Here is a 24,291-nt window from a genome sequence, read left to right as displayed (position 1 = left end):
CTGCTCTCCTGTCTCTGGCTTTCCATCCTCTTCCTGGCAGGGTCTGGCTCTAACTGGAAGTTGTTTGTTTCACAGCTCAAGGGCCCAGCTATCTTGGGAAGCAGGAAACAGTCTTTTCTTTATTATTCATCTGAAGTAACCATTGTGTTGGTCAAGAGGTGGTGGCCCAGGCGTTCCCACCTCCCTTCACAAAGACCGCTATTTCAAGAAAGTTTCTAAAAAATGCAGTTCAGTCTTGATTCTTGTTTTCCTCTGTGGATGTACTTCTATGCACTTGCAGAGTAAGCAAATTTTTTAATAAACTGAAGCCTGAGAGGCAGTTTAGTGGAATGGAGAGGGCAGGGGCTTGGAAGATCAAAGGGCTGAGTTTAAGTCCCATCAACCAGCATCGACTAGCTGTGCAAAATAATCGTGGCTAACACTTACTGACACCTAGTATAACGGGCCCTCACGTGATCTCAGCAGTAACACTTATACGCTTGGTCAGAATTCTCTGTTTACAAGCAACAGAGGTTGACACTGAGAATTTATACGAAGGGCTATGAATGTATGAATGTTCTGTGAATGTATTGCGTTTAAGTAAAGGTCTGTTGCAGTGAGATCTTATTGTAAACCCACATTGTAAAAAATTCTCAAAACTACTTTATTCACATCATACACACATTGTTTCCATTCCAATCTTTAGTGTGTGTGTGTGTGTGTGTTGTTTTTTTTTTTTTTTTGCCTTCTTCCTATAGCTCAGGGAAAAGGGTGGTTTAGTTAGCAATTGTAACCCTTCACACTACATAGTACTTACCTTGGTCAGGGATGTCTGGTAACAGAACAGAAACTTTCTCCAACTAGTTCAAGCAACACCAAAGGTCTGAGGGAGTTATGGTATGGAAAGACCTTACTGAATCCACGGGCAGTGACCCGGCACACCGTACCAGTTAGTGAAATGGGCAAGGAACTGCACTTTGTAAACACTCTGGTAGGTTCATACGATGTTACTGAGAAAAATTAAGTGAACTCGTATATATAATGCTTGGAATAGTGCCTGGCTCACAGTAAGCCCTCAAGATGTGACTACGACATTCACTGATGAAAAATTTAATGCCAGGTCCCATTTTGTCCACACTGGTAGAGTTTATGAATTATAATGCTGTTCCAGTTCTGGCCACAGCACCGTAAAACACCAACACACGAGAGCTGCCTGCATTCCTGTAAGGGCCATATCTTATTGGCATCAGTATTTCAGGTTGACTGACATTAATATATCTGCAAAACCTACAGCCAGATGGGTGGGGTTAGTTGAGACAGCGTGAGCACTGGTTATCTACTACATAGGATCGACATGCTGGGGTTGGCAACTTGCATGTAGCCAACAATAGCAAAGATGAAAATGGCAGCACCCCTAGAGCTGACCACAGAAGCTCCCCACTCCACAATCCCAGGATCTTCATTCCGTTCTGTGCACTTGTGCTCTGCAGCGTGCGTGCTGTGGCCCCACCCCAACCCAGAGGTTCCCGGGACTACATTGCTGCTGGGAGAATATCCTTACCTATAACAGACTCACGGACACCCACCTAGAGTTAAGTACTGTGCTCATTTATCTTCCTCCAAAATAATGTGTATATATAGGAAACTTTAAAGAAAAATATTATGGTGAGTAGCGTATAAGTAATATTAAAAAATTTCTGGCAGTTTCCATTTACGCCAAAGCCAGTGAAGTATGGTTCACTGTAGATTCGCAGACCCGAGGCTGTTAACCCTGTACTCCGTGTAACCTGCATCTTTACTATAGCCTACTTCCTACCTGCCACTTTATAAAGGCATGACCTCAAGCCTCACAATTCTTTGAGGTCGGTGTAGGAAGCCAGAGCTCAGAGAGACATAGCCAATCAGTGAAAGAGACAGGATCTGAACCAAGGTTCTCAGCTGCAAAACTCGTGCACTTAACTGCTACTATCCTGAAATGAAATGCAAGAAGCAGTGGACCTTTGGAAACAGACTGTGGCAAACAGTGTTTGAAATTATCTGTTTCCAAAAGAGGCCTAACTAGGTTGTGTAAAGCTTACACTACTGGGTAATGTAACTGTCCAGTAAAAAATAACTTCTTTAATATTTTTCCTCAGAAAAGGCAGGAATAGATTTCTTCAAAGCAATAAAGCATCAGGGTCTCGTTCCAGGCTTTTTTCCAAAGTCAGACTAGAGTACATTTAGAACAGTGTGCAAAAAGGCCGGGTAGTGGAGTGTCTGACTTGGGAAGCTGAGTGTGAATCCTGGACTTGCCAACATACTGCTTCAGTGACCGTTAGTTAGCAACTCAGCTCACTTCTCCAAATGTAATTTCCTCTTCAACAAAGTGGGCTGATGATAGTACAGATAAAAATACATGTAAAACATGGAGCATTGAACCCTGCACCAGAATGTACCCCTCTTCACTATTACCCCTAGTGATGGTCCGGCCAGTACTACCTCTGGCCAGCTTTGGCCTTCCCAGCACATTAAGAATCCCTTAGAGAACCGTCAGCATTAGTTCAGATCTGTTTGCAAGCAGGCAGCAAAACCAATGTGAGCTAGTAGACTTTGAACACTGAGGAGAGACTTACGATGTACAAGATAAATCATCTGGCCCTACTGAGGATGCAGACATATAAAGCATGGTTTATACTCTCAAGAGGCCAAACTCCAAAACACATGGGCTGGACAAGCCCTTATTTTACCAGGATACACCCTGCATGATGATAAGTCATAGGGCTGACTGCAAGAACACAGGGGAATAAACCTATACCTTGAAGCTCAGTACTTCCAACACTAAGTTGGACAACGGGTCAGCATCCTTCGGGACATATTAAGAGTATATTTCAGGACATATCTACCCATTGGGTGTACCTTACAGTTACAGCTCATCTTCCAAAAGAGAAGATCCAATGGAGTTATCACAACGCAATACTGAATCCAATAGGAACATGTGTGTAAAGCAATGCAAAGGCTACTGACTCTCCGCTCATCTGGCCTTTGCAGTATTGTCTTTGGGCCCAGACACCCAACCCTTAGTCTACAACATGAGTAATAGCAACTTTCTACACAAAGAAACCTTGAAGCTAAAGGCCACTTATATAATAACCTTTGCGAGTTTCAACTCGAGAACCCTCTCCTTACTTCCCCATTTAGCAGCACGCAGATTCTGCTTTAAATGACCCCTTTTTCAATGTACTCTGGCCCCAAATTGGGCACATGACCCAAGATAGCAGTCAGTATCACCCTGGAATCGGAATCTTGAGAATGAGAGTTCTGGCTGGCACTGTCCAACTTCTTGGCTTTTTGTGGTCTGGTTGGATTCCCCTTTAAAAGTTTCCCCAAATTCATTTCTGCTTAAGAGAGTCAAAATTGATTCTTGCTCCTGACTAAAAAGTCCTGTAAGAAATGAGTTGCTTTGCTCAGCGAGCAGCTGTGGCATGGTCAGTACTTCCTCAGGCAGAAAAAGTCCTGTTAAGGAAAGAGTCATACTATTTTGTCTTGAAACATAGAATTAAAGATGACGTAAGGAAAAACACTGAGGCAACAGGGAAAGAGAGCACCAAGGTATGCTAGGTTTGGATAAGGAAGTCTTTGTTTGTCTATGGCACCAACAGAAGAAAACTGGTACTGCCCAAGATGCTCTCTTTCATCGGGCGTGTTGTATAATCCTTTTGGGGCAAAGACCACACCCAAGCATTTGATTAGATTTTATTTTCAGAAAGGCATCGTTCATTCCAGTTTGTCTAACAGATTACATAATCAAGCGGTTTTTTTAAAAATGTTAATCAGGAAATCCCACTTTCATCTGCAAAAGTCAGGCTATACAGATAAACACCACCAAGTTTATAAGAATACAAATGTCATTAAGTTTCCCAGACCTTGAGAATAATTCACCAGCACCCACAAGAAAAAGGCAAAACTCTGCCCTCCTGAAAAGGTGTATCACTTTTTAGGAAACTGGTAGAACTTCTGAAAGTCTCAACATTTGTGATTATGCTGATAGCCCTTACAAACTATTTTATACAATCTGTGCCACATTAGCTAGGAGTCAACAGGCTCGATGTCAGCAGGTAACATCCCTGCGGATCTGTTGCTGTTTATGATGACCTCTGGAGGTCCCAAAATGCATGGAAGCATTCCTTTGATAGTGATTGTTGAAAAGACCCCACTGGCCCACCCACCCCAAGAAGTACTATAATACTATTTAACTGCATGCAAGGAACAAGATGGGAAGTAGCTGAGGACTGCAGAGAATCTAGTCAAACTGTCACTGCAAAGAGCGGAGGAAAGAAGCATGTAATCTTATCTCAAATCACAAGTGCTTCCCTCTTAAACTTCTTCCCTCAACTGGGCCTTCTCTGCAGACAGAACTGGTCTTCAGAGTTTCTGAGTCTCTCTCTCTCATCCAAGTTGCTCAAGCTAGTTTATATCTTTCCCAGCAAGAAAATATAAAGCTTTTGGAACGCAGCAGCAAAGGAAATAAGGAATACACAGAAACAGGGATTTTAGGAGACACTCTCCTGGTATCGATTTAGAGGAAAATGTTCCAGAATACTGCAAGCACCTGAGTCATCAGCAGAAACGTTTCCCCTGATATACTCGTCCCACCACTTCTGTTGCACAGGTTCTTCTGGCAGCAGTCGTACTTTAGTTCCTTCCCCCCTAACTGTTTTACGATGTCGTTGTAATTGCAATTAGCAAACTGCCAACACTGGTAATAAATTCGTGTGTCTGTGGGAAAACACACACACACAAAGGTAAGCAGACAAGTGGATAAAGTTCTTTACCTGTCTTTGAACTTTAAATTCTATTTCTTAGAACTTACCTTGTGGAAGTGGAGACATTTGGGCAAGAATGTGCATCCCAGTTGGGTTATAAAGAGGAACGGTTAAGTAAATGATAATACAGCTCTAAATGGAACTTTTCCATAAAACCCAAGTCTCATCAGAGCCAGTACAGTTGTGTGTATGGGCAAGGCAACAGGCAATCATACTGATGTTTTAAGAGATTTAAGAGATGTTTTAAGACTTTTAAACACATACCCCCATTGATCCAGCAATTCCATTTCTAGAATTTACTCCATGAAATTACCAGTAAAAATGGTTAAGATACATGCTCACGAATGGTTATTGCAGTACTATCTATAAAAAACTATAAAATCCGCCCGTTAATAAAGAAGTGTTTGAAGAAATTATAGTAGAGTACCATACAATGGAATTCCATGTAGATAAATAGTGACGTAGGCCTGCAGGTGCTAATGTGGAAAGAGCCTGAGGTTTAAAAACGTTCAGAAAAATAGATAAATTTGACTTCATCAAAATTTAAAACTTTTTTTTTAAACTTTTATTTATTTTAAGTGTGCTTTTCCAGGACCTATCAGCTCCAAGTCAAGTAGTTGTTTCAATCTAGTTGTGGAGAGCACAGCTCACTGGCCCATGAGGGAACAGAACTGGCAACCTTGGTGTTATGAGCATCGCGCTCTAATCAACTGAGCTAACTGGCCGCCCTAAATTTAAAATGTTTGTGCTTTTTAGGACACTATCTGGAAAAAACAACAACAACAACAAAAACACACACAAAAAGGGAGAATATGTTTGCAAATCATATATCAGATAAGAGTCTAGTCAGAGTATATCAAACACAACTCAATATTAAAAAGACAAATAATGATTAGAAAATGGACAAAGAATGTGTATATTTCTCCAAAGAATATATACAAATGGCCAATAAGTGCATAAAAAGATGCTCAATATTATTAGTCATTAGGAAAACAGAAATCAAAACCACAACGAGAACTTCTGATCTAGATGGCAGAGTAGGTAAACACTGTGCTCGATTCCTCCGAAGACCACATCAAAATTACAACTAAATTATAGAACAACTACATTATAGAAATCTGGAGAACCATCTGAAGACTAGCTGAATGGAGGTCCAACTAAGGATATAGAGAAGAAGCCACATAGAGACTGGAAAGAGGGGTGGTGATGCAAAAAGGGCGTACCGCATGTGGTGGCTAAGAATCAGGAGGGATATCTCACCTGTAGATGTCCCCCCTGAGGAGCAAGGGGTCCCAGCCCCACACTGGGCTCCCCAGCTTGGAGCACTAGTGCCAGGAAGAAGAGTCCCCACAACATCTGACTGTGAAAACCAATGGGGATTCTGTCTGGGTGAGATGGAGGGCTGCTGGAAACCCAGGCGTCCTCCTACAGGGCCCATGCACAGACTTAAGTCACAAACATTCACCTTAAGTTCCAGCAAATGGACAGCAGATCAAAAGGTGCCAGGGACATACGGGGAAAACAGAATTGTATGGCTTTAGGACAAGGGCTGGAGGGGCAGCAGCTACCACTGTTCCTGTGTTGAGCCCTCCTCCCACACACCGTGGAAGCATAGGTGGGTGTCATTGCTCCTGTGTTGAACCCTCCTCCCACACATCCTGGAGGCAGAGGGGGTGTCACTGGTCCCGTGTTGAGCCCCTCATGTCCTCTCCCATGCACTCTGGGCCCAGTGCAGGTAGCTACCAACCATGAATTGCTTTGTAGCTCCTACCAGGTGGTTCTGGGCTGGGCATAGTCAACAGCTGACCTTGGCCTGCACTGGAGCCCCTCCCAAAAGGCCCCAGAACAAACACATCCTGTGGCTGGCTTCAGATCACAACAAAGCACCACCCAATTAGCTCCAAAAACGGTATACTCAAAAGGTGGTCTCAGCAGGCACCAGAGATCCGAAAGTGAATCCCACTCTGTGAAGTCAGCCCTTGTACCCTGTAGCAATAACTACATACCTATCAATAATCACTTTCAATGTAAACAGATTAAATGCTCCAATCAAAGACCTAGGGGGGCGGAATGGATAAGAAAACAAGACCTATACACATTCTGTCTATAAGAGACCTACTTCAGATTAAAAGACACACAGAGACTGAAAGTAAAGGGACAGAAAAAGATATTTCATGTAAATGAAAACAAACAAAACAGCTAGAGTAGCAATACTTAGACAAAATAGACTTCAAAATGATGGCTATAACAAGAGACAAAGAAGGACAGTTCATAATGATAAAGGGTTCAATCCAACAAGTGGATATAAAACTAGTAAACATGTATGCACCCAATGTAGGAGCATCTAAATACAGAAGGTACCAAAAAAATGTGTATACATTTTAAGAAAGAAAAACACTGTATTAAAATTGTAACACAATGAATGACACTAGCACTCAATAGATTAGCCATCTTTTGAGCAAACGTCATACTACACATTGCTACCATAATTGAATTCAACTTCGAAAAGTAATACATGGATAACATCTCTTAAAATGTGTACATTTTTTGGCACCCCTGGTATATAAAGCAAATATTTATGGACATAAAGGGAGAGACTGACAGTAACACAGTGACTGTAGGGACTTTAACACTCCATTGACATCAATGGATAGATCATCCAGACAGAAAATCAACAAGGAAAAGCAGCCTGAAATGACACATTAGACCAAATGGATTTAATTGATTTTTTTAGAGCATTTCACCTCAAAGCAGCAGAATATATATTCTTTTCAAGCGCACATGGAATATTTTCTAGGATAGACCACATGTTAGGACACAAAACAAGTCTCAATAAATTTAAGAAGACTGAAATCATATTAAGTATCTCTTCGGACCACAATAATATGAAACTAGAAATCAATTATAAGAACAAAACTGAAAAACACATAAACACATGGAGGCTAAATAACATACTACTAAACAATGAATGGGTTAACAACAAGATCAAGGAAGAAATCAAAAGATACCTTGAGACGAATGAAAATGAAAACACAATGACCCCAAATCTATGGGGACACAACCAAAGCAGTTCTAAGAGGGAAATTCACAGCAACACAGGCCTACCGCAAGAAACAAGAAAAACTGTAAATAATCTTACACTTAAAGGAACTAGAAAATGCAGAACAAACAAAGCCCAAAGTGAGTAGAAGGAAGTAAATAATAAAGATTCAGAGTGGAAATAAACAAAATAGAGTCTAAAAAAAACAAAAAAGCTGGTTCTTTGAAAATATAAATAACATTGATAAACATTTTTTTCTTGACTAAGAAAAAAAGAGAGGACCCAAATAAATTAAATCAGAAATGAAAAAGAAGTAACAACTGACACCACAGAAATACAAAGGATTATAAGGAAGAAATGGATAAATTCCTAGAAACATACTCTCTTCCAAAACAGTGTCAAAAAGAAACACAATCTGAACAGACCAACAACTACTAACGAAATCGAATCAGTAATCAAAAAATTCTCAATAGGGGTGGTTAGATGGCTCAGTTGGTTAGAGCATGAGCTCTTAACAACAAGGTTGCTGGTTCGATCCCTACATGGGCCACTGTGAACTGCATCCTCCACAGCTAGATTGAAACAACTACTTGACTTGGAGCTGATGGGTCCTGGAAAAGCACACTTAAAATAAATAAAAATTAAAAAAAAAAAAAAGAAAGAAAGAGGTACAAATTGGCAGTTACAAAATATTAGATGGGTGCAACAGTATTTTGGTTTAAAAGGTTAAAAATTACAAAAACTGCAGTTACAAAATATTAGATGGGTGCAAAAGTAATTGTAGTTTAAAAGGTTAAAAATTACAAAAGAATTAGGTTTGCACCAACCTAATATAACGGGGATGTAAAGTACAGCACAGGGAATATAGTCAATAATACTGTAATAGCTATGTATAGTGCCACATGGGTACTAGACTTATTGGGGAGACCACTTTATAAGTTATATAAATGTCTAACTACTATGCTGTACACCTGAAACAAATATAATACTGAATGTCAATAAAAAATTAAAATAAAAAAATAACCACAATGAGAATCACTTCACACCCACCAGTATGGTTGTAATCAAGAAACTGAAAAATAACAGTGTTGGCAAAGAAGTAGAGAAACTGGAACCCTCAAACATTGCTGATGGGAAAGCAAAATGGTGTAGATACCTTGGCAAGTCATCAAAAAGTTAAAAACAGTTACCACATGACCTAGCAATTATACTCACAGGTATATATATACCCAAGAGAGTTGAAAACTATGTTCACACAAAAGCTTGTACATGAATGTCCACAGCAGCATTATTCAAAATAGCTAAAAAGGATAAACAGCCCAGATGTCCATTAACTGGTGAATGAATAAACAAAATGTAGTATATTCACACAATGGAATATTATTCAGTCATAAAAAAGAATGAAGTACTGATACATACAATACATGGGAGAATCTTAAAAACATTATGTTCAGTGAAAGAAGCCAGGTGCAAAGGACCACAATACTGTATGAGTCCATTTATATTAAATGTCCAGAACAGGCAAATCCATGGAGACAGAAAGTAGATTAGTCGCTGCCAAAGTATGTGGGAGACAGAAATGGGGAATGACTGCTAACGGGTAAGGAGTTTCTTTTTGGGGTGATAAAAATGTTCTGGAATTAGATAGTGGTGATAGTTGTACAACCTTGTGAACACACTAAAAGCCACTGAATTGTACACTTTGAATATACATTTTCTGGTTTGTGAATTATATCTCAATAGAAAAAAGCTTAGATGCAGAACTGTATATAGAATGTGAATCCACTTGAGTAAATAAAGTGTACGTATGGAGCTGAATGTATCAATTTGCTCTGGAAGGACGGCCAAGTAACTGCAAGGTGTTACCTTCACAAAAGACTAATCTTCACTTACACATTTCTGTATGGATTGAGTTTGGTTTTTTTTAAAGTCACTGGATGATTTCTAAAATATTTTACATTTCATTAAAAATCATTAGACTATTCAGTAACACAGGAAAAGTTTCCAAAAGAACATGCCATTATGGTCCCAATTTTTGCACAGGAAAATAGAGGCCAAAAGAAAATATGCCTAGTTTTTACTATTTAGAAAAATTATGTTAAGTGAAAAAAAAATGTGTTAACTAAGAAAGAACAGTTACAGTAGATTTTCCTCTTCAGAAATAACTGTCTAAATGCTAAGGCTGTGTGCTAGATGCCTGGAATATACAAATAAAGAAGGTATAGTCCTTGTCCTGGAACTGTTTTATCTTCTGTGCTGGAAAGAAAAAATACAGATGCCTATTTCCTCATTTAAGGCTTGTAACTAATTTATCCAATTTCATTCATAGTTTGGCACAAAACATCTAGGCTTATAACTGCAGATAGAACTGTCCGGTTCTTCCATTCAGAGGGATGGGTGTTTGGACTGGATTTTAATGAAGTTTGGTTAAGTGGCAGAGGCCAGATAGGTTTTGTGTCATAAGTATTTAAATGGATGCTTCTAATATAGAGGACGCTGTTGAACAGGACAAGTGACTGCGCTATTTAACAGGAATCAGGCATGGAGCTGGGAAAGCATCAAAGCTACCAGAATTTTAATCAAGGAAGCCTAACAGCTTGGGGAGAGCAGACAGCAATTTATTAATAACTGCTACCAATTTATCACTTACTATGTGTCCTGCAGTGAGCCAAGCACTTTCCTTAATTATCTTATTTGCCTATTTATGACGGTGAGCTTCTCACCAAAGCCACTATGAGAACCACCCAAATAAAAGTGGATTATTATCAGAGTCCCTGGAATGTTAGAGGTTCTCTCTCTGCTTGGCTTGAGTCCACCTTCACAAAGCAACCGTCCCCAGTTGTCTCCTAGGTGTGCCCCTTATTCAGCAGGCCATTACAGCAATGATCCTTGGCACTGTCATCAGAGGCTTCTGCCAGAGTCTAAGTACATGGTTTATACTTCCAGGACCTAGCCAGAAGTCCCGTCAATAGCGGCTGGGTTAACAGCCAACACCTGTCTCTCTTCTAGACTTACTCTGCACAGCACAACCATACCCATTTTCTCCTCTAAGTGCTCTCCACTGACCCCAGAAGATAAGCATTCCCATTTTACAGCTGGGGCCACATGTGGGTAGAGGAGTTAAATTATTTCTCTAATGCAGTGCCTGGCCTTTGACTCGAGTTCATAACGCTGTACCCTGCCTCTACCAGGCGGATGTCTCCAGAGCTGGAGGGGGCTTACATACTCTGTGAAGATCCGCCTCATGGTCCGAATATCTGTATTTCAAGAACTGCTGTTATCATATGTCTAGCTTAAGTTTTGAGATTTATCATCATGGAAAGGAAAAAAAATATTTAAGATTCACATTATTATCCTTTTTAAAAAATAGATTTTGTTCTTGAGAGTTTTAGATTCACAGCAAAATTGCGCCGAAAGTACAGAGTTTCCACGTAGCTCCATGGCAACTCAACCCCAAACAACCTCCTGACGATGAACATCCCACACGAGAGTGGGACAGTTGTGAAAACTGACTCTACATGGACTCATCGTTGTCACCCAAAGTCCGTGATTCACATTTGCGTTCACTCTGGGTGTTGTATATTCTAAGGAGTTCAACAAATGTATCACTGGCTTGCTCATCACACTATCAGAGTAGGTTTCCTGCCCTAAAACACCTGCGCTCCGTCTAGTTATCCCTCCTATTTCCCAGCTAACCCTGGCAATGACTGACTTCTTTATTGTCTTAATTTTGCCTTTTCCAAAATGTGATCGAGTTGGAATGATATGGAATGTCGCCTTTTCAGGTTGGCTTTTTTCACTTAGTAATATGCATTTAAGTTTCCTTCATGTCTTTTTTATGGTTTGATAACTCATTTTTTATTAGTCCATTGGATGGACCCTAGTTTATTTATCCACTCACCTACTGAAGGATAACCTTGGTTGCTTCCAAGTTTGGGCAATTATAAATAAAACTGCTATAAATATCCGTGTGCAGGGTATTGCCGTGCATAGAAGTTTTCAACTCATTTGGGTAAATATCAAGAATGTAATTGCTGAGCCATTGGGAGAGAACGTTTAGTTTTTTAAGAAGCTGCCAAACTGTCTATATCACTTGGCATTCTCACCAGCAATGAATAAGAGCTCTTATCTACATTCGTGCCAGCATTTGGTGGTGTCAGTATTTTGGACTTTGGCCCTTCTAATAAGTGTGCCTCATCGCTTACATTAAGTATTTTACAACACTAAACAATTCATTATAAGATGAATAATCTCGGGGCATCTAGTGTACAGCATGGTGACTATAGTTAATAATACTATATTGTATATTTGAATTTGCTAGGAGAATAGATCTTAAGTGTTCTCATCACACAAAAAAGGGTAACTACGTGAAGAGATGGTATGTTAATTAGATTGTGGTCATCACTTCATAATGTATACGTATATCCTATTACATGCACCTTAAATATACAAAATTTAAATTGTCAAGTATACTTCAATAAAGTTGGAAAAATTAAAAGTCTAATAATTCAGATAAAAAACAATGGGATTTGAGAGCTGGAAAAAAGATTTTGGCTCTAGTCTACTTCCCTCTTTTCTTTCCCCTCCCCAATGCTACCACCCAAAACTCACATTTCATAAATGAAAAAGAGAGGCAGAAAGGACTCACTGGTGGCAGGACAGAGCTCAGAGCTCCTAATTGCTAATTCTACATGTATAATTCTTATATGTATTATTCTTATAATAATATTATACAATATTATTCTACACATAATATTTCCTTTATTCTCTCATTTGCAAATTACCCTTTTTGTAGTGGGGGCTCCAAGAGACACAGACAATCAAGGATAAGAACCAGGTCTCTGTGCTCAAACATAACCGGGGCTCAAACATTTGTGGAGTGAGTGACTGTGTTCCCCCCACATTAACGATGAATTACTAGGGTACTCCAGAGGCAGAGGAACTGTCCCCCTACAGAATCAAGTTCCTCGTGTGGAGGTCTTGAAATTTGAGTCGCAGTCCAGAAATTTGTATCAAAATTATCAGGTACTCCTGTTCTTTTTTTTTAGACAGGATAATTCTACTTTGTTCTTACTTATTGAGGGTTTCTCCTTTCTGGAGAAATCTCCTTTCTATCAGGTTTTTCTGAACCTGTGTTTCTCCCAAGCCTTTCCTGAGTTTACCTGATCTGTTCAGCATTCCTTGATGTTGCCACCGTGAAGAATTTGTGGTAGAGGGTGCAAGAGTGAAATAACCTTGAAGGGTGATTTCATTTTTGTCTCTTAGAGATGTAAGTCTGGGAGGTTTTACCTTATACATTACCTAACTAAGGAGACCTGGAAATAGCTATTCCTCACCAGTATTATTTCCACACATAGAGTCAATCAAGAACCATATCCAGCAAGAACAGAGAGCATGCGTTTGCTGACTTCTTTCCTCTGTCCACCATTTCCTAAATCCTATTTTAATAGGATTTTTGGAGCTAGAGATTCTAGAGTCTAACCAAAAAGGAAAATGTACTTTGACAGGACTTGTCAATGTTAGCAGTCCCCCACCCCATGCCCTTGGGTGCCCTGCTCTGAGGTCACCAAACCTTGGCACCTGCTTTTGCCTCTCTCAGGAATACTCTTCCTCTTTTACTTTCTACTTGTCCTTTGAGCTCAGCTTGCAGGACTCTGTATATACTAAATATCCCATGGGATGAAAGAGAGATATAAATAAAGACATTTGTGACAGATAAACAGGCGTCTATCGTAGTTTTAATTGTCTCCTTTCTTTATCTTTGCCTCTCTACCTCCTAGCTCAGGCTCTGACACACTTAGGCTCTTAAAAGTCTGGGAGGCAGCCAGCGTTGCTGTTAAGAGAATAGGCATTGGAATTAGATGGATTCCCACACTCCAACCCTGGGTTGTTTACTTGACCTTAGTCTGTTGCTTAATCTGAGCCTCGGTTTCCTCATTTATCAAATGAGTGGTAGGTGGGAAGCATTAAATTAAAAATGTATGGAAAGTGCTTAGTGCCACATGCAACTATTAAGTGGTTGCTGTTACTTATTGAATACACATCTAAGGAGAAGTAGAGTGGTAACACTTTTTTCCAGGCTCTCACCATCCCATTACACTTGTGAGAGAGGGAAGGGGGAGGCTCTTACCGGCTTTGGCGTAGAGACACGCATCCAGATTCTGTGTACAGTTGGTGGTGGTAGTGCATCTACCAGATGGGTTAAGACAGGAGTAGCACTCCAGGCTATGACCTAGAATCAGGAAGCAAACCCGTCAGACTCCGGCAGACCAGCACGGACTTGCCCTCATGGCAGCAGAAAGCCTACCATCTCCTTTTATGGGGCAGAGGTCAGCAACTCAGCGTGCTTCCATTCCCACACAGACCTGCAGCAGATGTGTCTTTCCAAGCTCAAACTCCAGGTCCAGCAGCATTTTGGGGGGCCCTGATGCAAGTTCAAAGGGAATTTCCATATTTAAAAACCCATATAACTGTGCAATTGAGAAGGTGTCCCCTATCTTCAACCAGAAGTGAGGTAGTGATTAATCTGCAATGGAACAATGTATTGAACGGAAACTATCTAGAGAATAAGCTAACAGATTCTATAAAGGCCTTCCAAGCAACGAATGTGCTCTATGAAATCACACTCTGATAGTCTGATAATCAGTATTTTTGGCAGCAGCTATCTGTCTGTATTTGAAAAGACATTTTCAAAGAGGAAACACATAAAATCTCATTACAGATCAGTATTAATAGATGAATAGTTACAACCAATTTGATGATAAGGAACCACTAATTTTTGAGTCCCAAGTAAGTAAAATGTTATTCTCCCCAAAAAGAATCCCATCTTTCTCATTAGTAGATCTGTATTATAAATAATTATACTCTTATTAAATTTTGAATTCCGTCAATCAAAATTTTCTAGAAATTGGTTTTGTCTCTTGTTATTTACAAAAAGCCTACATGATATCCTTGATTCTGTCTCTTGGCCTGCAAAGTCTTAACTACTCTCTGGCCCTCTAGAGAACAAGTCTGATGACCTGTGGGGTAAGGTGTCATCACTGAAGCTGCTCCCTGCCGAGGGACTGACCCACCACCAGAAGAACACACAATCAAGGGAAAGACAGCAGCTGTGCACCTTAAACTCAGGTCCGTGGGCAGCCAGGTATTAGCAGTGACACTGAACACAAGCGACAGCGTACATGAAACGCAAAACTGGTAGTGCCAACATGACACAGGCAGAAAGTGACATTTGTTCCTTATGAGGAAGCAAAGCAAGTCACACAGGTGTTCTTATTCCTACAGAGCTTAAGACTCAGGAATGCACAAACACCTTTAGGAGCCAGGGAGGGGTACCCTGGGGGTGAAGGAGTTAAAAGGCAGAAAGCTCTGGCGCCAGGCTGTTTGGGTTCAAATGCTGGCTGTACCACTTCTGTGGGATATTTTGTAAGTTATTTAATCTGCTTGAGCCTCAGTCTTGTCATTTGTAAAATGGTGATAAAAAGAGTACCTACTCCATAGGGTTGACATGAGGATTAAATAAGTAAGTACCTGTGAGATGATCGGCACAGTGACCGGCACATAAATGTTGCTATGACCGTGAGCATCATTCTCATCAGAACACAGGAGAAGCCCCGAGGCAGAGGGACTGAGCTCAGCACCCTAAAGATGGTGCCCACTGGTACCCCCACAGCTTGTGGTGAGCGGGGTGAGTAACTCAAGCTGCTGAGTGTAGCCTCCTCTGCCCCGCCCCCCCCAAAAGCAGCTCTGTAACCCGACAGGCTGTAACTCAGGAAGGTGCTCCACTGAGGGCAAGGTTGTAACGTAGGAAGGAGTTGTCACAAAGCCCTGGACCTGTAACACTGGAAGGCAAGAAAACCAAGGCCAGGCCGTGGCCAGTGGCATCAGCTCCATCTTCCTGAGGCCTAAGAGAAATGAAGCGCATGGCTGAGGGGGCACAGATGGTCCAGAGCCATGTCCCTCTGGACCACTCACCTGAATGGCAGAGGACACACAGGATGAGCAGGAGCCCGAGCAGAACAAAACTTCCTTTGCTTCCCATTGTGACTTGTCTACAGAATCTGGAAGGAAGACACACAAAGAATTGCCATGAACCAACAAATGCCTGCTGGTTTTCTCAGAAACTAAGAGTCAGGAGGTGTAGAGGGCTCCCGGAGACATGGGGAAGGAAGTAGCAGACCAAGAAAGCACAGGAAACCAACCAAGCTGAGAGGTCACATGCGGTGACTCAGGTGGGGCAGCGCTTGGTCTCCCTCCTGCCCCAAGACCTCAGCTTGCTGAAGAAATGCCATTGGTTGTGGTGAGAGGGGCAGCTACAGGGAGTCAAACCACAGTGGGCCCCGAGTCAGGACTACCCTCGCCCTGCCCTAGCTCTCACTTACAGTGGCTGTGGAGCCTTTAGTAAACTCCGTCCCTGCAAGCCTCAGTGCTCACTCGGTGCAGCGGAGACCGCACTGCCTTCCCCATAAGGCTTGTTCAGTCAAATGAGAAAATGAGGAAAGTACCCAATACAGCAACTGCAATTCCTGCCCTGCTGCAATTCTAGCCTAAGCAGCTGGCTGAGCTGGGGCCTAGGGAAGGCCACTTCTCCAGGCCACGCCACTAAGTGCATCAGACCAAACCGGTGACTGGAAGGCACCAAGATGCTTTCAGCAGCAGAACAGGAGGCAAAGGCTCAGCGTGCCTGGGAGCTCTGGCTCCCACCTTAGCAAGCATGATGGGGATATAACAGAGGGAAATGCTCGGCCTCTCTGACTCGTCTCCTTCCAGCCTGCCTTGTGTCCATGGCCTCCAGGCGAACAGCTCCTGCTTAGTCACGCACACAGACATGTCAATCATTAGAGGAATTCTGCTGGTGGTGTGAGTTTTACAAGAACAGTTCCTCCAGTTTCCCCTTCCCGACATAAAAGCCACCTGAACTCTGTGAGATGGTTTGAGGAACCACTAGGTCTCCCATCTTCTCCCTCGGTTCCTTCACCGATAAACCTTTCCTCGCTCCAAACTCGGATGTTTTGAGTTTTTGGCCTTTCAAAGCAGCAGGACTTTGGACTGGTAACAGGGACACCTTCTTGATCACTCTGGGTAAATAGAGGGGTTCGCGGTAACTTTGATGACTAGTCCCCATTTATGCCTTAATGTGTAGCAGGGAGCATTGAACCCTCCTTTTGTCTGCTAAGGAAGCCAAGGCACAGGGAGGTTTTTAATTGTCCAATCCACTTCCCTGAGCCCATCTGAAACAAGGAAGAGACAGTTCCTCTAACCAGAGTTAAACTCTGTGGTGGGGAGACTTCTTGTGAATTCAGCTTCTGAAATAAATTTGTTAGGCTAAGGCTCCCAGAGAAGAGATTTTTATATCAGGAGAGTCCCAGATGCCTATGAGTATAGTTACCGCTCTGGGGAGCCTAGGGCCTTAGAGGCTGTTGAACATTAAGGCTAGCAGTGTCCTCAAGGATAAAACCTGAAGTTCTTATTGTATAGGAAATGAATAGAGACCCCAGGGGATGAAGTTACCTGTCCCCAACAAACAGGTGAGTTGCAGAGCTACATCAGGCAGAGATCATGCTTCTATTCACCAGGAGCTGATAACTCACGAGTAGCTTAACATTACCTGGTGGCTAGTAGTGGCAAGAGTCTGGAGCTTTGCCTCCTTATCACCTGTAACACAGTGCCGGGGGCAGCCCAGCAGGCCTAAACAAAGATCAGTTACTCAGTTCAGAGAAGTAATTATAACACCAGTAGGGAGAGACAAACAGGCACATCATAATGGACAGCCCCTCCCACTTGGAGGTCCCCTGTCTGTTACAGCTGCCAGATACAGCCAGCGCCCCACACCCCCAACTCTCTAAACCACACAAACCTGCAGCTGCCCATACAAGGGTCCTCCCTGCCATTTACTCTAGGATGCCAAGTCCCTAGCTTTCCAGAGGGCCACTCACAGAGAGCCTATTCATGTGCCTGGCCTTGGAGGTTATACCTGCAGAGCCAACTGTTTAATGAAGATATTTCACAAAGATATGGGGCGCAGGTAAAAACACATCTTCCACTTTGGAAAACCTCCAGCAGCTCAGGGCTTGGTTTTGTTTGTCTAGCTGACGTGCTTCAAGAGCTGTCCCAGAATTTTTAATGCACTCCTTTTTAAGTGCTTCTACTTGGCAGCTGTCAAACATGAATTCCATTAGACACCCGCTCACCTTACCCCAAAATCCCTATTTGGGCTTTTATCATCCAAGCCACTCAGCCTAATGGGATATTCTCTTACAGAAAGCTTCCGCAAAGTTATGTTTCTACTTTGAAAGCACAGAAGCACCAAATCTCAGGCACGTTTGGTCCAGGGAGGCAACTCCCTACCTCCTTTGGAGTCAGGAATTACCCACCATTTTGGGAAACGTTGCCACCTCCCTCAGTTAAGATTCCGAGCCCTGGAAAACTGGGAGTTCATGGCCACCAGTGGGAACCATGAACAAGATGGGTCACAAGGGTACCCAAAATATTGACAGCCATCATTTGTTCTCCACATAGCAGGTGCCAAACTGAGCCCTTTCTGTGAATTATACCAATGATGTAACGCCTATGATTTTACTGCTAAGAAAATGGTATTAAATAGCTCGCTCAGGATGACCCAACCAGTAAACAGCAGATCCAAGATTCAAACACTGCTCTGATGCCAAAATGCAGGCCCCTGACGGTTACATTGTGACGCGTGCACTTGATGAGAAAATGTGAATTCACCACTTCTCTTCAAGCATGCCAAGCTTCAAACTGTCCTGACTCTACCGGTAGGTGGATTCCAGAGCCAGTCACCCACAGGCAGATTAAGCTAGTTAAGTTAGGGCCAAGGGATAGGGCAGAAGTGTGTCCCTGATCTTGGGGGTCTCGGAATTGAACACAATGTCATATTTGAGTTCTCCCTCGTGTGTTTGAGGTCTCTCCCTCCTTTTCAAAAAGCAGGACGACTATCATCACAAGCCGACTTAATATAGCGTGGGCTGGGTCAGTAAGTCAGTACATTTTATGGGTTGATTTGTTTAGAATGAAGTAGAATTATTGCAATTGGCAGAGGTGGGCAGCCAGGTCTCCGCTGGGGCCCCCTAATTTCTTTAGGAAGTCGGCATCAAGTAAGAACACGATTTTTAAAAGCATCAGCTGGTCACAGCAGAAGGCGCGTTCAAAATGGACACTGGGTGTGCTAGGAAGGAAGGAAACCACTGGTCAAAAGGCAAACCTGAAGAAGCCTCCTGAGCTAGACTTCAAAAGGTGGCAACTAAGTCAAATCACTCTTTCACAAACAAAAACTGGGAAAACAGGAAAACACAGAGTTTCAAATGTCACAGGTACTGAGTCACAGATGTCACAAGATGAGACACAACCCGAGGTCTTCTCACAGTAGGTTGCAGACTACAGGGGAGAAACCATTTTCTTGACACTGTTCACGCACGTCAGGAGAAATGGAATATGTGAGCTGGCACATTTCCCGGATCCTTGGAGAACCTGCTTCTCCTTAAACAACCATTCAAGTCACTATTTAATATACCTTTAACGGTCGTCTGTGGGACTCTAAGAAGGGCTCCATCCAAGCCGGCCCAAGAAAGCAAAACCTCACACCAAACTTGGACTTAAAACGTCGAAGTTTCGGCCCTACCCTGTTTATTAAAATTCAAAATTTACACTTCTGGGTAACAGAAGAATGTCCGTGACCACTTAGAGATGGCGTTAACCTCCTTTCAAGACGCGATTTCTTATCCCTAGATTGCAAGAGATTCCCTTCTGAGAAAGGTGAAGGCAGGTGGTCAGAGTTCAAGGAAAATACTCCCGAGGGAATGGAGAGCACCGCCCGCGTTGGGGTGTTTTGGGAAGAGTGGCCTCTCCTCCCTTGTTGGTGTAAACAAAGGAAGCCAAGCTCTCTGGGGAACGAAAAGCGTGCGACAGGAGCGTCCAGTGCAGGGGGACTCCCGCCAGGCCGCGGGCGAAAAGCCAGGGCCTTAGGAGGCCGCCCCGTCCCGGGGATACCGGGAAAAGCCGGGGCCGGCCCCGGGCGCGGAGGCCCGCGCGGTAGAGGCACAGCCTGCTCGGACCCTCCGAGCCCCCCAGGCCCCGGTGGCCCGAGCCCAGCCGCCCGTGGGCGCAGGCTCGGAGCGCGACTCCGCCCGCCGCCCAGCCCTCGGTCTTACCACACAACGCTCGGAACCCGGCAACCAGCGCCGCGCGCGGCGTGTGGGGCGCCCCGCCGGGCTTTATAGCCTGGGCTCCGGCGGACTCCACCTCCTCTCGCCGGCCCCCCTCGCCCAGCTCCGGTTTAGTCCTGCGCGCTGCAGTCTGCGCGTTGGAGAGCAGAGGACAAGTGCAGCCTCCGGAACCGTGGCGGTCACTGCACGCGCCCAGGGCACCCTGGGAGCTGGACAACTACCGCACGTAACCGCCCAGGTTCAGAAAAAAACCGGTGGCCCGGCTTGATTAAGGCCTTTAAAAACCAGGAACGGAAAGTTTATGGTGTCTTCCTCCGGTTTGTTATCGAAAACAATACGAAACTCCAAGACTTCTAATTTCCTCTTTTTAAAAAATTGTATTCAAATGTTTTTCAAAACTTTTTTATGCCCATGCCAAGGTCTCACTGGTCCCGGCTGTTGGGTTTATCCAGTCCTGCTACATACAGCCTGAGGCTCCTTTCTGCTCTTAGGCTCTGGAGCCTCCGAATATCCTTCAGCTTACACTGGCCAGTCTGGGACCAGAACTACCATTTAGAACGTTATTTTTACGTGAAGATGTAATTGGCAGTTTCTGTTTATCACTTGGAAAGTGTCCCACCCACTGCAGAACTAGCTTTTAGTCTTTCGCTGCGTTAATTGATTTCAAGGGTTTTTTTCCCAAAATGTGTCAGAAATCCACAAAAAACAAAAAGTTGACATTTTGACTATTTTATGCATTTATTAACAATCTGAGCTGCTTTGTATATAAATGACATTATTTTTATGTATAAAATTTTCGGATATATTCATTCCGATATAAACGAATGTCGGGGCGAAAGAGTTAAGAGCGCCACGCAAGAGAGAGTGGAGAATAGGCGAAAAGTACGTCTTTCTCCAAGAGACTGACCTCTGTTGGTGATTATGACACACTGCTGATCAGGGTAAGAAGGTTGACGTCTCATGGCTGCTTATGCTGAATGGGAAGGGGAAGAAGACATGGGATAAAATTCAAGCAGGGCAAATTATATGATAACTGATCATCACGTGTGCCTTCCGCCATGATCCTGATAGTTTAGGGGTGTCAGGAAATGAGTTTCGCTGGGTGTGTCTGCTTAAATCAGCTAATACGTGTATTTCAGATGATAGCTTATTTACAAAGCTCTTTCAGATGCATTATCTTATATGCATCCTATTAGCTGTTCCATCCTTGAAACTCTCTTGGATTCCAAGATGCCACTCTCCCTCGTTTTGCTTCCAGTTTCTTGACCTTTCAGTCTGAGATTCTTTTCCACTACCCACCCATAATCTGGTGTTGCCAGGGTTGGACCAAGAACCATTGCTACAAGTGCTCCCTGGGATACTCTAGTGCATCCACTTTGTTTTACCTTGGAGGTATGTTTGCAGATGATTTGCAAATATTAGTTCTCCTGGCCTGACCACTCCCTCAGTCTTCATACTCGTATCAAACTGATATGAAGTGCACCCAGAAGTGCTGACATCTCCACATAATGCCCCAGACATATTGAACTCAAAATGTGTCCAAATATGAACTCATCACCAATGTTCCACTGCTTTTCCTGCAATTTTTTTCTTAAATCAAGCCAGAAAACTGGGAATCAACTTTTCTTCCACTCCCTCACATCTAATCACTAAGTCCTGTCTACTTCATCGTTTAGTTACCTGCTTCATCTCTTTACTCCTGCTACTGCCTTAATTCAGCCCTGTAGCATGTTACTTGGGCCATTACAATTTCGTCACGCCAGGTCTCCATGCTATGTTAATTCCTGCATCCCCCCACGCCTTCTCTACCTATCCTCTTCCTGGAGACCTGGCCGTTTTACCTCTCCAGCCTATGTTTGACTTTTTACTTTCCATTCAATTTTTCCCTTTTATTACCACCTTTCTGGAACACAGTATGACTGCAGCTGCTCTTACGACTTTTAAGATTCAAGTCTTGTGCTGAAGATGGCAGAACAGAAAGATGGAAGGAATCTGGAATGTTGACACCATTGGGCCACCATATGCCACATGTCAGCCCTGAATTAGTTCCCTTTGACTTTTCACAAGAGGAAAAGGGAAAAATTACCCTTAAGCTGTTCAGGCTACTATTTATTTAGGTATCTGTCTCATCTTGACACATCCAACTTTAGACAAATAAGGTAGGTGTTCTCAAGGGACCTCAGACCCAGAAATGGCCACCAAAAGCATAGTATGACCAAGTATTAGATCCAATGAAATAAAAAAATCTGACCTTGTCATCAACTAATCTAATCACACAATAGTACGAACTAGAGTTCATTCATTCAACATACCAACAGAATGTGAATTTTGATGAGAGAAAGCAAGCATGAAGCATTGAGAGGCAAGGGTTAAATGGGATTGCAGAGGAGATTTGGAGCATCATGAGAACTCTGGGAACTGAGAGGTCATTCAAAAAAGGAAGATGCCAAGAAACGCAAGGGATCCTGGGGCCAGCTTTCACTTCCCAAATCAACTAGTTTTAAATTATTGCTTTATTGGGAAAGTTTGTTTTTCAAAAAAATCAGTAGGTTGAAAACAAGAGGGGCGGCCGGTTAGCTCAGTATGTTAGAGTGCAATGCTCTTAACAAGGTTGCCGGTTCGATCCCCACATGGGCCACTGTGAGCTGCGCCCTCCACAACTAGATTGAAACAACTACTTGACTTGGAGCTGATGGGTCCTGGAAAAACACACTTAAAATAAGTTTTTTTAAAAAAAGAGAGATAGTCATAATAGAAGGATTTGGTAGCCTGATAACACTCTATTGAAAAAAATAAGCAGGAGAAACTACTTACTCCGTTTCAGAACATTTTCACATGTGCCAATATGAAAGGGTAAGTTTGCCTTCGTGGTCCATCAGGATGACAGCTGTTTAACCCTGTACACATCTCCCTCTTTCTACAGTTTTCCCTATAAATGAACTGTTCTTGGGGAAAATTAGAAGTGGAGCATGATAGGGTAGTCAAAGCCAGGAAGTGACTTTGAATGAGCCTCTGGCAACAGACCAACAAGTTTCCATCTCCTCTTCCATCTTAAGAGCAAAGGCTTATCAATATTAGTTTATAGACAATAGGCAATTACACAAAATACAGCATTGGAACCAAAAGTTGTTTTTAAAACGTGAGTTTTTGACACTTGGAGGATTTCAATCCAAACTCTCAATTATATAATTACAAAAAAAAAAAAAGTCCATGTTTCAGGAAAACATACTTAATCTTAACATAAACTCATGTCACTTATCACAAAGTTAGACAGTCAAGTGTATAAAGGAGAAACAAAACAGAAGCAGTATTTACAAAACTGGACTAAATGAGACATGAAAATTTTTTGTTAATAAACAACACAATACATACTTTTACACACTACATTTCAAAAACGATGCATCTGTGAACAATACGATAAAAGTCATAGCATTAAAGACTTTAAATTAAATTCAAGGTTGTCATACTGAAGATTTTAAATTAAAGGTTGTAGAGTTGAAGACTAAATTCAAAGTCAAGCTCATAGTGATAAAGAGCAAATTCAAGGTCGTAGTGATGAAAACTTTAAATTTAAGGACAGATTGTCTAAGAAAGGACAAAACTAGCACTCAAGCTATTTAGTCAAATAGTTCCCCGTGAGTACAAAATATATAGGAATCACTAAATGGATTAGCCTAATTACAAATTCTGTTCATTTCTAAATACCACACAACTGCAAGAAGTCTTTTCACAGAATTACTCAGTCACAGTTTCTCACTATCCTTGGGTATTTCTGCTATACTTTAAATCCTGATTCAAAACAATTCCCTCCCATTTCCATATTTTTATAAGTATAAAATATTTTTAAACAAAGAAATGTCTGTTCCTTAGCTAGAGAACTATTCCCCTATTTCACCCTCTACCTCAAAAACACAAAGTACACCCAAACAATTCAATTCCTAATGTAGTCGCATAGAACCCAGGGCCTGGAACAATATTTCATGCTAGTTTTCTGGCTATATGCTGAGGACAGTTGAGTTATTTACATTATTAAGAATCTATTTAACAGGCTGGATTCATTCCAGCGCTTCCATCAGCAGAGGTGTGCTAAAAAAGGCGAGAGCAGCGGCGTCTGCGAATGGGAACATCGAAAACTCTCCTCCGCCTCTCCTCGTCGTCTTCATCAGATTCCTCCATATCTGCTGAATCATCATCATCGTCTTCTTCCTCCTCCTGTTCTTCTTCCTCTTCCATCTCTTCATATTCATCAGGACCCATTTCCTTGAAAGAGAAAACAATCTTTTGATAA

General features: G+C 42.4%; 2 protein-coding genes across 2 annotated transcripts in view; both read right to left on the bottom strand.

The window, feature by feature from the left end:
• Positions 1–3,695: 3,695 nt before the first annotated feature.
• Positions 3,696–20,200, bottom strand: CD59 (CD59 molecule (CD59 blood group)). Its single transcript, XM_033121017.1, has 4 exons — positions 19,989–20,200; positions 15,796–15,881; positions 13,952–14,053; positions 3,696–4,734 (listed from the first exon to the last, which is right to left on the bottom strand). The coding sequence occupies exons 2-4, from the start codon at positions 15,860–15,862 to the stop codon at positions 4,535–4,537; spliced, it is 369 nt and encodes a 122-aa protein (XP_032976908.1). The 5' UTR covers positions 15,863–15,881; positions 19,989–20,200; the 3' UTR covers positions 3,696–4,534.
• A 3,724-nt stretch (positions 20,201–23,924) lies between these two features.
• The window catches only part of LOC117030500 (F-box only protein 3), a 33,670-nt gene continuing 33,303 nt past the window's right edge, over positions 23,925–24,291 (bottom strand). Inside the window, exon 11 of the mRNA XM_033120609.1 lies at positions 23,925–24,263. Within this exon, the coding sequence (XP_032976500.1) occupies positions 24,090–24,263 (174 nt within the window). The 3' untranslated portion in view covers positions 23,925–24,089. The remainder of the gene's footprint in view (positions 24,264–24,291) is intronic.

The sequence above is a fragment of the Rhinolophus ferrumequinum genome, chromosome 11 (assembly GCF_004115265.2).
Source record: "Rhinolophus ferrumequinum isolate MPI-CBG mRhiFer1 chromosome 11, mRhiFer1_v1.p, whole genome shotgun sequence".
In the NCBI taxonomy this organism is placed as follows: Eukaryota; Metazoa; Chordata; class Mammalia; order Chiroptera; family Rhinolophidae; genus Rhinolophus; species Rhinolophus ferrumequinum.
This window is presented reverse-complemented; position numbering and strand designations above follow the sequence as displayed.

Bases quoted from the DNA above. Each gene is read 5' to 3' on its own strand.
- CD59 (XM_033121017.1), bottom strand. From the start codon at position 15,862: ATGGGAAGCAAAGGAAGTTTTGTTCTGCTCGGGCTCCTGCTCATCCTG. The intron at 14,054-15,795 runs GTGAGTGGTCCA...TCCTGATTCTAG, and splicing joins GTGTGTCCTCTGCCATTCAG to GTCATAGCCTGGAGTGCTAC. The intron at 4,735-13,951 runs GTAAGAGCCTCC...GTTTTCCCACAG, and splicing joins GTGTCTCTACGCCAAAGCCG to ACACACGAATTTATTACCAG.